The sequence below is a fragment of the Rana temporaria genome, chromosome 4, assembly GCF_905171775.1.
Source record: "Rana temporaria chromosome 4, aRanTem1.1, whole genome shotgun sequence".
Taxonomy (NCBI): Eukaryota; Metazoa; Chordata; class Amphibia; order Anura; family Ranidae; genus Rana; species Rana temporaria.
In genome coordinates, this window is record NC_053492.1 from 4770547 (window position 1) to 4786388 (window position 15842).

General features: G+C 43.1%; 1 protein-coding gene across 1 annotated transcript; it reads right to left on the reverse strand.

Annotated features, from left to right (window-relative positions):
* Window positions 1-1111: 1111 nt before the first annotated feature.
* Window positions 1112-6291, reverse strand: LOC120935235 (gastrula zinc finger protein XlCGF67.1-like). The gene is made up of 3 exons (XM_040347401.1): window positions 6257-6291; window positions 5544-6088; window positions 1112-1120 (listed from the first exon to the last, which is right to left on the reverse strand). The coding sequence occupies exons 2-3, from the start codon at window positions 6078-6080 to the stop codon at window positions 1112-1114; spliced, it is 546 nt and encodes a 181-aa protein (XP_040203335.1). The 5' UTR covers window positions 6081-6088; window positions 6257-6291.
* Between the last annotated feature and the right edge of the window lie 9551 nt (window positions 6292-15842).

The window sequence follows — 15842 nt, forward strand, 5'->3', positions numbered from 1 at the left end:
CTTGAATCAATTTATTGTTCTTTATACTCACCAAAAACTACTTTACTTTTAATGATCAAAACTATTTAGAAACTCAAGGAGTCGCTATGGGGACCTCATGTGCCCCTTCTTATGCTTATTTGTATCTTGGTGGCTGGGAACAAGTTATAACTTCTAAAGAGCAATGGACTTCCTTTATTTGACCATATTTTTCTCTGGTACAGATATATTGACGATCTGTTCGTGTGGATGGGCACTAGGAGCATGCTCCTGGAGTTTATCCGTTTTTAAATATCAATTAATTTAACCTGAGTTTCACATTTAGTTATGACGATAGGCAGATCCTCTTCTTGGACCTGACTGTTGTCAAACATACTGACAGAACCATTGGAACTGATCTCTATCGTAACCCACTGCTGACAACACCTTGTTGCATGCCTCTGGTGCCCATCCACAATCTTTGATATGGATATGCGTAATTTTTGTGCCTACGTAAGAATTGTATGGTAGAATCAGACTTCAGAATACAAGCTAACTCTTTCAGAGACCGTCTCCTTACAAGAGGATACTCTCGTACCAATTTGAGGAAGGCATTCAATCAAACTGTTGTGCTTTTTTAAGGTCATTTTTACCCGCACAGTAATTTATTTTGAATTCTTTTCTAATGAAGATATTTTTAAATACAAATCAATCTATATGACATAGTCTATAATATGAAACGTATTCACAGAGACGTATGATCATACAAAATAGCCAATTTATTGGTAGACAAAATATGAATATTTACATGAAATTAAAATACCAATTGCGTTGCATTAACGACTTGAAAATCAATAAAATACCCCCAAAATGGGCATGCAATATACTTGACATTAGTGCCATGGTAGGTTCTCATTCTGGTTACAATAACTTTATGTTAATGACAATGAAACAAAAGCGTCCAACCGTTACTATACTGCAGGTAAGTAAGAGGTTAACAATGTGAAATATATTGGACGTTTGTTTTGTCAATAAAATTGGAACTATGTAAAAATAAAAATATAATGAAAAATTGTACTCTTTAAGGAAAAATTTACCAGTTATTGATTATGAGAACAAACCATAACCACCAGATATTAAATACTTTAATATTTCAACATTTCTAGGGAACAACAATAGATTTCAGATAAAATCAAAAATGGCATAATTACCGATTCCAAAACGACTATTTCCTACTGGCCAGAGCTAAAATGGTTGCAGTATTTCTATGGATCTTCATGGGATAAAAATATGTCCTCATGCATTGTGCTAGTGTGCCCCCCCCCCCCCGTCTGAGTCAGTCCTGAGTCATCCCTCCAGTCATACTTCAGTCATTGCTTCATTCCTGCTCTCATGGGGTGATCTCCATTCTCTGGGGGTCCCCTTGCTCTATTCATCTCCCCTTTTTTATGTCCGTCAGGACAATAAGACTATAAAGTTATACTAAGTTCTGCACATCCGATACGTGTCTTTAATTCATAGGTTCGTGGCCCATCTGGGAGTTCCTGTCAAGACGTGTCTGGTTTCTATTGGCTGACACCTTAATGATTAACTGTTCCCTGGTCTTTGAGGACCTCAAGTAATATCACTTTCAACCACCAGGTGTCTCACCTTTATTGTGAGATTATCTATACGTTAATATTTATATTATTGGGGAGACTATCTACATATATACACACACACACACACATTCTGGTAACTCTATATTTCATAAAATACAATTAGTATGCTTTTGTATCCCACATAACATGCTTCTATATTCCTCTATAAACGTATATCTTTTAAAAACAGTTTTTCTAAATATGCATAGATTATCCCTCATTCAATGCAAAATAATTATTAATGTGGATACATGAATCATTTTGATATGTGTTTGATGAATATGTGTTACAGGTTCATTTGTATTTTTATAATGACAATTTGATATCTTCCATAATGTTGGTTAGCTCTTTGAAATACTTCTATTTATAAAATCAAATTTCTCATATATTTCTTTCTTCTAACAAAATGTCTTACAATAACATTTAGATATTTTAACATATTTCCGACTTGTATAATTTCAAATTTCTTCCGCTATGTGTTTGGATGGACTTAGGCACTTTAACACAATGATTCTTCTTAGATAAGGCTTGTTTCCATGTGATAAATGCTTGATTAGCTATATGTGGAAAATATTCTCTGTTGCAGGATTTCAATGATAGTAAACATTTTCTTGTTTGTCCATTACAGCTGGGACAACGTTTCTTTTTTTTTGTTTCTGAAAGGCTTCCATTTCAATGTTTCACCTCAAATTTGAGGCCTAATGGACTTTTCATATTTTTGCTGGTAAATATTAAATTATTATTATTATTTGCGCCATAACGCACAACAGAACCTTAGCACGCACCAGAAATTCATTGCTGTACCATAACCCTAAACCTCAACGAGCTGATACTGTTCAATTTATAACAAGATTCTCTGCTCATCGTCATCGGTTTAGAGAGATTGTGGGCAAACACTGGCATCTTCTTACTAATCATCACTAGCACAATAGACATGTAAGCTCTACTCCCGAATTGGTGTTTCCGAGGGCCTTCTCACTCAGAGACCGCATCACTAGTAGCCATTACAGGACCCCTCAACCACCCGCAATTGGACCACGTGGCACTTCCCAATTTGGCCAGTGTCCTCGTGGCCCATGGGTTCTTGAGGGTAATAAATATCTGCTACCCAATGGCAAAATGTTAGTCCCCCATACCTCTTCACATTGTGGTACTATGGGGGTAATCTACCTGATGACCTGCAAATGCAACACATTTTATGTGGGAAAAACTATGCGTGAATTCCATCAAAGGATAGGAGACCACTTATACTATTCCGGCAACGGCAAATTATCTACCGTAGGTCACCATATAGGTTTGCATCACAAGTTTGATTTAATGGCAGTGAGGTTTTTTGTCCTTGAGTTTGTCCATCTGAGCCCAAGAGGGGGCAATTGGGATAGATCCATATTACAAAAGGAAACAATGTGGATTGAAAGTCTCAATGCCACCACCCCCCAAGGTTTGAACGAAACAAACTCATACAAACATTTCCTATGACGGTTTCTTCCCCTTCCTTCTCCCCATCCACCCTTTTCCCTTCGGCAATCAATGCCCCATTTGGCACCCTGTCCTATTATGCCACATTTCTGCCATCTGACAACTATCTGGTGGCTCAATTTTAACCTAGAACTATAATTTTAGTTTTTTTCTTCTATAATATACTTCTATCAGTGTCATCTGGTAGGACTACCCTAGTTTCCTAATATGCAGATCTACTGTGGATAAATGATGTGTGTTTATCTTTAACCTTTCTAGCTGACTCTCTACCCGGCATATTCAGCCGCTATTCTACTTCTCCATATTGGTGAACATGTGACCTCCCTGGCAGGCGGCACCTGTCTATCACAGGTTTCCCCTTGCTTGCACCATTGTGGGTTTGGGCTCCCTGCACGGCGCATGCTGCTCCTCAACATGGTTCACACATGCGCAGATCAGGTGGTCTGACCTGGTGATGTCACACACAGTCATTCCGGCGATGCCCTTTTCCACCTCACCCCCTTTCCTTTATTCCCTTTCTCCTTTTCAGTCTTTACCTATATCTATTTACTTATACACATTTATATATATATATACTGTAATATGGGGGTGTTTAACTCAAGTGGTAAATGCGTTTTTTAGCGAGTCCACAGCAGTCCGTTATCAGTTTTGAGGACATGGCAGCCCATTTTTATTTAAAAGGAAACAAAATAAAAGTTCACACATAGGATTTCCCACACAGGGGTTCTTCTCCAGTACAGTTCATATAACAAAAAATACCAAGCCTCCTGGCTCCTAGGCTTACTTTGCCGTGCTGTTACCTGTTAAACCTGGCCCACTCCTGGCCTCAACAGGATACTCCATCCCACTGTCTCCCAGACTTCAGGACTTCCTTCAGCCCCCCTTGGACTCGCTAGCCACCACAGGTCTACCAGCCTCCCAGTCCGTCAGGCACAAAGTCCCCCCACACCAGGGATGTAGTCTTCCACAGGGCAGACAGCTTTCCACACACACAGTGTCTTGAAACAGCAGACAGTTGCACACACTCCACCTTCCTCTTGACTCTCCCCAGCCCTTCATTATATATGAGCTGTGTTCACCTGGGCACACACCCTGCAGGCTATCTGTAAGATCGTTGGAGATCCTGTGTCCATTTCAACACTATATTCATTTTTATTGGGACAGAGCCTCGCTCTGCCACAATATACATACACACACACACTCTCTGCATAAATCCCCCTTGTCCACTGCGGGGGGAACTTCTGGTGGCTGAAATTATTGCTTGGTCATTGAGTCGCTGGTAAGCAGTTATGCCCTGTATTTCTTTTTTTTGCTGTGTTGCTATACTTAAAAATTATGTTGTTTGATAAATTATATTAATTTTTATGATCTACTTATAGATTTATCTTCCTGAAGAAGCCGTCCTATGATTGCAAAACTGTTGAGGACTGTATGAATCTGTGAATTTACTCTTTACCAGATATCAGCCTGGACATCTACAAGTATTCTATTGACCTTCCTATTGCTCGAATAATCAATGTTGTGATTATTGTTTATAAGTAATAAATGATCATTTTATGATAATCAAACTCTGTGGTCAGTGCAGAGATAGTGCATTTGACTGTCCAAATGACTGTCTCTATTTCTCTTCTCCCTCCCTATATACATTTACTGTTTTGGATGATGGTACCTTGGGATTGTAAAGGTAGATGTTTTTTCACCTTAATGCATTCTATGCATTACGGTGAAAAAACATCCAAGCATTAGCGCCCCGAGCCCCCTTTACTTACCTGACCCCTCGAAAGTCCTGCGCCGTGAACGCGCAGGTTTCTGGGCCAACTTCTCGTCTCATTCATTGGTTGATTGAAAGCAGCGCAGCCATTGGCTAGCGTGGCTGTCAATCATATCCAAATGATGTGGCACGCCGAGGGGCGGGGCCAAGTGATACAGTGAGCGGCTATGGCCGCCAGCTGTATCACAGGAGGGTGCCTGCAAGGACTTTCCACCATGCGAGCTCGCATGAAGGTGCAAAGTCCTTGCGGGGGGAGCCGAGACAGCTGCCAAGGGACCCCAGAAGACCAGGTTCGGGGCCACTGTGTGCAAAATGAGCTGCACAGTGGAGGTAAGTATAACATGTTTGTTATTTAAGAAAAAAAAAAGAAACTTTAATGTTCCTTTGGCTAACCTATAATACAATGATGTCTAAAAAGGTCAGATTTTTGTGAAAAACATTTCCCACACTCAGGGCAGGAAAAAAAATATCCTTTAATTAGATAATAAATGCAGGTTCCCACCTGTGTGAGATTTTTGATGTCTAGCCAAGTGTGATTTCCGTGAAAAAAAATTCCCGCACTCAGGACAAGAATATGGCTTCCCACCTGTGTGAGATCTCTGATGTCTAACAAGGTTTGATTTCTGTGTAAAACATTTCCCACACTCAGGACAGGAATACGGCTTCCAGCCTGTGTGAGATTTCTGATGTCTAACAAAGTCTGATTTCTGTGTAAAACATTTCCCACACTCAGGGCAGGAATATGGCTTCTCACCTGTGTGAGATCTCTGATGTATAACAAAGTCTGATTTCTGTATATAACATTTCCCGCACTCGGGACACGAATACGGCTTTTCCTCTCTGTGAGATCTTTGATGTCTAACAAGGTCTGATTTCCATGCAAAACATTTCCCACACTCAGGACAGGGATACGGCTTCTCTCCAGTGTGAGACCTTTGATGTCTGTTAAAATTTGATCTGTCTGAAAAACATTTCCCGCACTCTGAACAGGAATATGGTTTCCCACCCTGAGATCTCTGATGTACATTTGGACCTAATTCGGAGATGAAACTTTCCCCATAATGAGGACAGAGTAATTTCTCAGACGGATTCAATGGTCTATCCACACTGTGAAGTCCACCATCTATAGCTGATCTCATTGTCTTTTCTCCGGCACAATCTTGTGTGATGTCCTCATCTTCCATTTTCATACCTGGAGATAACCCAAGACGATCCTTTGAGAGTTTCTCCATGGCATATCCTGGAAAAATATGAAAACATGATCAATGAACATGGGGGTCATTCCCTAAAATCAATGGGGACTGGGAGGTGCATACTCTTCTCACAATCACAAGCCTAGGCACTAGGTCATGTGATCTCTGATAATGAGGAGCTAGCACAGATAAGAGAAGAATATATTATGACCCACCTGTGCTGATCTCTGTAGGAGTGTCCTCCTCTATGATTGTCTCCGTTATTCCATCCTCCTCCATAGACTGCTCATCATCCCTCACATATCTCTCTTCTTCTTCTTCTTCTTCTTCTTCACCCTCAACTTTTATGATAATCAGATCCTCACCCTAAACCAACAGAATGGCAGAAAATAACATGTGTAAAATAAAAGTATTTATGATGTGAGATCACATAATACAATCTTCTCCACACATCATCTCCACATGTCAGAGTGTTCAATCATTTTATGTTCCCAACTCCCAACTCCACCTACCTGATGATGGTGGGGGATGGTGTGACCTTCCTGTGAGGAATCCCGGGAATACAGAGGACGGGGACATCTCTCTGGTGGGTTTCTGGTATTAGGTGGCTCCATCATATCCTTGTGTCCTTCTGAAATCTCCTCCATCACTCCATACTCCTCATCCTCCTCTTTATACTCTTCTTTAATAACAATATTATTATCCCCAAGATTTCCACTCTGAATATATAATAAAAATGACATCAATGGTAACAATGCAGATAATGTACAGATCCTAATGATACTATCAGTGATTGTTCCTCATCTACTTGATGATGGTGGGGGATGGTGTGATCTTCCTGTGTGGAATCTCCTTAATACAAAGGACAAGGACAACTCCATGGTGGGTTCTCATACACACATACAATGATACAGTCACCATCCAGACACACCCCTTGTCTGTTACTGGATAATGTCCCAGAATTCCCGGCACCGCTCACCTCTCCTGTCAGCAGCTCCATCATCTTCTTGGTGACTTCTAGAATCTTCTGCATGTTGTGTCTCTCAGGTTTTAGGGAGTCACATGGAGGCACTGTGATGGTCATATGATCACCTGACTTCACAAGAGGAAATCTCTGTATTGAGGAACCAATAGGAATATCATGTTAGAATCCCCCTCACCTCTCCGGTTGGGTCTGTGTATTATTAATAGAGATAAGAGTGATGTCATGTGACCTCCCAGAATCCTCCTCACCTCTCCAGTCAGGTCCGTGTATTATTAATAGAGATAAGAGTGATGTCATGTGACCTCCCAGAATCCTCCTCACCTCTCCGGTCAGGTCTGTGTTTTATTATTAGAGATAAGAGTGATGTCATGTGACCTCCCAGAATCCTCCTCACCTCTCTGGTCAGGTCTGTGTTTTATTAAAGTGGAGTTCCACCCATAAATATAACATTACATCAGTAGTTTTAAAAAAATGTCATTAGTCCTTTACGAAAAAAAAATTTTTTTTTAGATGCCTTCAAAGTGTTGTTGCTAGGCAGAATAGTTAATCTTCCCACTTCATGCACCTAGGTGCTTAATGCTTCCTAACCTACACCGCACAGACTCCTGGGAATGTAGTGGGTGTAACTTTCCAGGAGTCTGTGCATTCCCCAGTCTCAAAGAATCATGTGACTTGGACAGCACAGGTGCTGAAACCTGACCTGACACTGCTTGTGCAGCACTGAGCATGTGCGAGATCTGCAAGGCTGAAATCCAGGAAGTCATACAGTCTGGCTTCATGATGCCCACACTTAAGATGGCCCCAGTCAATTTCTATTTTATAAAGTGTCTAAATGATGTAACAACCTAACAAAACTGACCTTAGTTTACAGACTAGCTTTACTAGAATACATTAAGCTTGTGTATTACAGGGGTATTTATATTTAAAAAGTGAAATTGTGGCCGGAACTCCGCTTTAACGGAGAAAAGAGTGATGTCATGTGAACTCCCAGAATCCTCCTCACCTCTCCGGTCAGGTCTGTTTTATTAATATAAATAAGAGTGATGTCATGTGACCTCCCAGAATCCTCCTCACCTCTCCGGTCAGCAGGTAGATGATTTCCAGGGTGAGGTTTAGTATTTTCTCAGTCATGTGACTCCGGTCCTCCTCCATCCTAATTGGTGCCATCATTTGATCTATACAGGTCTCCTTGTAGATGGATAACTTTGGGAAATGAAAGTAAGAATTATTTGGATGGTATTGGTTACATAATGATAGGATGTGGATGTGACGGGGGAATAGGAGGGTCGCTGTACATTTAACCACCTCGATACCGGACAATTTTACCCTCTTCCAGCCCAGGCCAATTTTTAGCTTTCAGCGCATTCACACCTTGAATGATAATAACTCAGTCATATAACACTGTACCCAATTATTTTTTTTCAGACAGATAGAGCTTTCTTTTGGTGGTATTTAATCCCCACTAGGTTTTTAGATATATAAATTAAAAAAATACAGAAATTTTGAAAAAACAATGTTTCTGTTATAACATTTTGCAAATAAATAATTATCTTCATGAATTTAAACCAAACTGTGTTCTGATACATTTCTGTGGTAAAAATAACCCAAATCAGTGTATAATAGTTAGTCTGTATGAAAGTTATAGAGACTACAAACTATGGGATATATCTGAAAAGTCAAATTTCTTGAGGTTCTAAAATGCCAGAACAGTATAAACATCACTCAAAATGATCCCCTTTTTGAAAGTAGACAGTCCAAGGTGTTCAATAAGGCCCTGTACACACGAGGAGACATGTCCGATGAAAACGGTCCGCGGACCGTTTTCATCGGACATGTCTCCTGGGAGCTTTTGGTCTGATGTGTGTACACACCATCAGACCAAAATCCCCGCGGACAGAGGACGCGGTGACGTAGAAGACACCGACGTTCTCAAACACGGAAGTGCAATGCTTCCACGCATGCGTCGAATCAATTTGACGCATTCGCGGGATTTCGGTCCGCTGGTTAGACGTACTAACCAGCGGACATGTCCGACGGACAGGTTTCCAGCGGACAAGCATGCTAAAAAACTTTTGTCCGCTGGGAACCTGTCCGCTAGGCCAGGAAACCTGTCCGCTAGGCCGTACACACGACCGAACATGTCCGATGAAACTGGTCCGCGGACCAGTTTCATCGGACATGTTCGGTCGTGTGTACGGGGCCTCAGAGGTATGGTGAGTTTTTGAATCTGTAATTTTTTAGGAAATTATTATTTTATTCAAAATTGTGAGAAGCAGGTTATTTCTCACACACAGCATAGGCATACTAAGAAAAACACCCCAAAACACATACTGCTATTCCTCCCAAATAAAAGGGTATCACATGTGAGACTTTTTCACATCCTAGATGCATAGAGGGGCCCAAAATCCAAGGAGCACCTTTTGGCCCTCAAGGAGTATAAATTACACGTCTAATTTCCTGACTACCTATCACATTTTTAGAGGCCCTGGAGCCCCAGGACAGTGGAAACAAAATGGCCCTATTTTGGAAAGTAAACACTCCCAGATATTTTCTGAAAGGCATAGGGAGTTTTTTGAAAATGTAAAATACCGCTTAGCGTTTTTAATTTTTTTTTAAATTCGCAAAAAAAGCTATTAAAACACAGCATGAGCAATTTTATTAAGTGGTGCAGTATTTTAGTAGTTAAAGCTTGCGGTAATTTTATGCTGGTTATAGCCAGTGTCCTTAAAAAGCAGTAACTGTTATCCTTGTGAAGGATTGGGCTGCTGCCATGTTCTTACCAAGCATGAGTCATGTGCTGTCAGTGGGATTCAGTGGGCCAGATTCAGATACAATGGCGTATCTGTCCGGCCCGCGTAACGTATCTCCGATACGTTACGCCGCTCTAACTTTGGGCGCAAGTTCTTTCTTCAGAAAGAACTTGCGCCCTTAGTTACGGCGGCGTAACGTATGTGTTGCGGCGTAAGGCCGCGTAATTCAAATGGGGATGTAGGGGCGTGTTTTATTCAAATGTGTCTTGACTCCGCTTTTTTTACGTTTTGTTTGAACGGCGCATGCGCCGTCCGTAAAATATCCCAGTGTGCATTGCTCTAAATGACGTCGCAAGGACGTCATTGGTTTCGACGTGAACGTAAATTACGTCCAGACGTATTCGCGAATGACTTACGCAAATGACGTAAAATTTCAAAACTGCGCGGGAACGACGGCCATACTTAACATTAGCTACCCCTCATATAGCAGGGGTAACTATACGCCGGAAAAACCCAAACGCAAATGACGTAAAAAAAAAAGCGCCAGGCGGTCGTTCGTTTCTGAATCGGCGTAAATCCTCATTTGCATATTCCTGGACCACTGATGACAGTAGAATGTAAACAAGAGAATTGCAAACATTTAAAATGAAGAAAAACAGCATTGGATCCCCAATCCATACTGGGCCCCCATTGACCGTGGCGTGCTGGGTGGATGATGTCATAAGGGGTGGAGTCACCCAGTGATGTAATTTAATGGCCCAGCCCCTTACTTTTATTTAGTGGTGGCAGGACCAGAGGACCAGCGTTTCTCCTCTCCCCCCTTGGCCTCCCTCTTCACCTCGCCTCACCAGCTTCACCTCCCGGGAGCGGGTTAAGGTAAGCCCCTGACTCTCAGGGCTATTACAGGGCTTCCTCCACCCCATCCTGGAACCGTTTGCGGCCGTCCTTTTCAGGACAAGCTGCGGCGGCGCTGACGGTGTCCTAAACACAGGAAGCGAACGGCGTTCGCTACCCCCCCACACCGCCAATCCCACTAGCAGCTCCAGCCATCCATCACCACCCGCAACCCCAGCCCAACCTCATGGTAAAATTTGCGGCGGCCACGTTAGGAAAGTCCGCGGCTTCAAACGTGGCCTAGCGGCGCGCCGCACACATACACCCAATCAACCCCCCCTCAAACTCCACTAAACCCTGCGGTACAGGAGGATCCCCAGTATCCCCCCAGTTACCCCTGAGCCTCCTGCCGCAGACTGTGCAGACCCCCTAGACACATAGCCCCTGGCTTGGGCCTGATCACAGCTGGTGGCCATCTTGGTACACCCAGACTCTGAGACATTTTTTTGGGACACAGCTTCTCCTGACTTTTCAGGCTTGAGTCTGGAAGAGTGACTCTTCCCCAGGGCAAGAACTGCATCCAGTAATCTAATAATCGGTGCACGTTACCTAGGAGTAGGACGTGTGGCTCCTGGATGTATAGGGCTTTCCTCCCCCAGCCAGCGTCGCCCGCGGCCGAGTGGCCCCCACCAGAAACCAGCCTGGTACACCCCTGTAATTGGGGGGGGTCACCTACCGCTCTCTCCTGACTCAAGCCATAACGCAATAACTACCAGTTGGTAAACCCCCCCCCCCCTGCACCCTCCTCTCGAGGTCACCACCTTGGCTCTTTGCATGGCCACGTCCGATCGCTCCGTGGGGGTCAGGAAGGAATTTTTTCCCCTGCCACGGCACATTGGCTTAGCATGGACAGGGGTTTTTCGCCTTCCTCTGGATCAAAAACAGGGAGCTGGGATTCTGTGAATCATCACTCCCAGCACTACTGCAAAGCCCCCAGTGCGTCAGCGACTATGACAAAACTGAGGTACTCTGCAGCAACTATTTGGGGACTAAAGCCATTGGCCACTTCTCCCTTGAGCTTCTCCCTTGAGCTCAGAACCTGCCTAGCCAAACCACTACACCTGCCTAGCCAAACCAAAGCCCATATCATGCGCTCTGGTCAATACAAGATCAGCAGTAAGACACTGAATAGAAATTCATGATCTCATCCTACAATGCGATTTAGACTGTCTCTTTATTACAGAAAGCTGGCTCACAGCTGACTGTAACACCATTCTCAATGAACTGGTGCCAGAGAACTATCGCATAATAACAGAAAAAACAGAATAGGACAAAAGAGGAGGAGGCCTGGCAGTGATCCATAAGAGTCACCTCTCGATCACTAAACCAGTCCTTCAGAACACACTTCCATTCATGGAATCTCTCTCCCTACAACTTCAAACAAATCCACAGGAGACCGTCCATATCCTACTCTGCTATAGACCACCAAGTCCTAAATCGCAGCTTCTCACATCTTTGACAGAATTTCTGTCCACTTATACACTAAACAGCAAACATTTTTTGGCACCGCCCATCAAGCAGCTGATTAACCAGTCATTCAGGGAAGGCATAGTGCCCTCCCTGTTGAAACAAGGTATAATCAAACCCATCTTAAAGAAACCCATCCTTGACCCCAAAGACCCTGAACATCGTCGTCCCATAACAGGCCTGAACGTTTTCTCCAAGATAATGGAGAAAGTGGTGGTACAACAGCTGCAACAGCATCTAGACACCCATAATTTGCTCGATCCTTATCAAATCGGGTTTCCGTCCAGGGTACGGGACGGAAACAGCATTGCTCAAAATATGGGATGATGCTCTTGAGGCCGCAGACGAAGGAGAACCTTGTCTTCTAGTACTGTTGGACCTTAGCGCAGCTTTTGATACGGTAGACCACAAATTATTGCTAACTCGGCTAGCTGAAGTAGCCAAAGTCGCGGAATGTAACTTTTCCTGGTTCTCCTTTTTGGAAAACCGATCACAAGTAGTGAAACTGGGATTGTTCACCTCTGAAAAACGCGGAGTCCCTCAAGGATCCCCTCTGTCCCCGGTGCTGTTTAATATCTATCTTTGCCTTCTTTTTGAAATTATCAGCAGCCAAAAGCTGCTCTACCACTCTTATGCGGATGACACACAATTGTATTTTCGTATCTGCAACAAAAAGGATCACCATCTCAATCTAGAGAAATGCCTCCCTTTGATAGAGAACTGGATGACAAAGAGTTATCTCAACTCAATGGCTCAAAAACAGAACTTCTCCTGTTCCATGCCAATCGGAAGAATCAACTAGCAACAACCTGGACACCTCCGCCCATTCTAGGAAAAATCATCGCCCCTAGCACCAAAGTCAAAAGTCTCGGGGTCTTCTTTGAAACCTACATGACAATGGATGCACAAATAGGGTCAGTAGTCAGCGGATCGCACCATCTTCTACGCTTATTACGCAGACTAATTCCATTTATTCCTAAAGAAGACATTGCAGTCGTGGTGGGAACAATTGTTAACTTCAGACTTGACTATGCAAATGCCCTTTACCTCGGACTCCCAAAGTACCAAATCACGCGCCTGCAGGTCGTTCAGAACACGGCCGCGCGTCTGGTGACTGGGAAAAAATCATGGGAATCTATCTCCCCATCACTGAGAAGCCTTCACTGGCTACCAGTGAAAGACAGAATCACTTTTAAAGCACTATGTCTAACGCATAAATGTATTTGGGGAAATGCCCCCCAATACCTATGCGACAAAATAAAAGCCTACAACCCCAATCGCGTTCTGCGATCCTCCAACCAAAATTTACTCCAAATCCCTAAAACCAGATACAAGTCCAAAGGAGAAAGAAGATTTGCTGTCCAAGACCCTCGACTTTGGAACACTTTACCAACCTCCATTCGGCTTTTAGGAGAAAGATCAAAACCCACCTCTTCTGAGCTCAAGGGAGAACTGGTCAAACAAGCGCCCAGAGGCGATTCAGTTCGCATGTGTAGCGCTATATAAGTTTTTCACTCACTCACTCAAGGCTGCGGAGTTGTCATTTGGTGGGAGCCAAGCATCAGTGTGGGTCAGGTTATTTTTTTCGTTCACAAATATTACCAAAATGTAGAGAATGTTCCGGCCCCATAAATGGGGAAATGTTCTGACCCTGAAGAGGTTAATCTACAAATAATAAATGTTGGGGCAGCGCTTGCACTATGGACAAAATATCTGAAACCACAACACTATAGTTCCAATAAAACTTTCTGATAACAAAGTGTCAGACAACTCCTGGGGTAACCTGGCAGACCTTACTCAGAAATACCCCGGCTGTAGATGACTAGGTGTGCTGGGCTCTGTAGTCTCACAGAGTTTGTGGTCCTGTGAACCAATAGACGCCTCCATAGCTGTAGATGGGGAAAACTGGGAGTCCTGGCCACAGATACTCCGATGTGACTGGATTGGAAAATGCCAATCCTTGTCCAGGAGGGCTATTGACAGGGGAAGAGGTCCTACCCCCTCCCAGATTCCGTAACCATTTATAGCCCAGAATAAATTAAACATCTTCTATATTATCATATATCATCAAATTCATACTGAACTTTAGTTATAATCATTAATAACTGGTAAAACAATATAAAAATACTATAATTATGCATAAAACAGATGAATCAAAAGCAAGCAGCTTAATATCAACGTTCAGTACAGCTGGAGCTATTGTATTCAGCTGTAAAATCATTTTTGATTCTGGATGTTTTTTTTTTATAAAATTGACCCCCCTCCACTCCGGGTTCACCATCCCATCCCCCCCTCAATCCCATCCCTTTCAGACTCCTATTGTGAGACTCATCATAGTGTCTCTGGAGGGGCGCTGATCATTCCTGTGTAAAATCTTACAGAAATCTTCCCTAATCCCGAACTTTAATTATCATTTCATTCCCCCCACATACAATGTCTGGAACCGACATTTATGCCTCGTTTCCACTGAGCGGATCGGTTCAGTTCGGTACGCTATTTTGGGTGTTTCCATTATGAAAGCGTGCCATAAAACCGAATCGTACCGGACCATTCTGGGTCCTGCTTCAGATGTGGGGCCATAGAAAACGGAACGGTTCCATTAGGGCGGAGATGCAATACATTCCACTGATTGGTGGACGCGCTAGGCATTATTTCTAAATCCTGTATGGTCCCTGACGGTCCGATTTGCAGTGGAAACGCTCACGAGAATAGACCGGTCCATTCTAACCGTTCCAAATTTACTGATCCGAACCGTTCCAATCAGTGGAAACGAGACATTACTGACATCAATAACTCCCCTCATGGTACAGACCATAAATTCCCTCATTGTAATATACGGGGATATTCTACATTTCCACACTATATATGTGTGTATCATCATCTGCTGGAGATAAAAGACGTCACAGTGACTATGGAGGAAGAGGACGGACATGACGGGGTTACTGGGTTTAAATAGAAAATAAGATCTTATTACCTCCTCTGCTGCCACTTCCAACAATGTCTCCTCTCTATTTACTCCCGACTCACCTCTCACCCGGAACTTCCTGTGTGTACCTGACATCACTTCCTGTTTTCCATAGAGACTTCGTGCGTATAAGTGAGATCACCACCTTGTGGAGCTCAGAGGAACTGCAGCCCTGAGAAACATCTCGTAGTGTGAACACGGCCTTGTGCTGTGTGTATGTTCTGTATATCCTTATAGATGGGTCATCTCCACTCCCACCAAGGGGGATAGAAATATATTACTGTTCGGGGGAGGGGGAGACATTTTGGCCCCTTTGATTTTGCAGTAAAATTGATGTGAGATTTAGTCATGTAGAACATCTGTTATATGGATACAAAGAACCCCAGCCGAGAGTAAAGGGTGGAAATGGCTCCTGATCCCCAGATTTGGGCAATTATGTCCCCAATATAAATAGAAAAAACCTGCGCTATGTGTAACAACTCAAATACCTCCAGAAATAACTTCTACCGGACTGCTGCTGTAACAAAGGTAAGTCTTCCCTTTATCACCTAGAAGAGCATTATGTGTCACAGCGCTGTCCTATTGTGTGTGCCGCCCATCAATTATCACACATACACTAAAATATGTGGAGACATTCATATATAAAGTGCTAGGGGCTCCAATAATATTCTCTGCAGATCTACTGCTTCCACTTTACACCTACTTCATTCATCTAATATTTGATGCTATATTAGATAAAG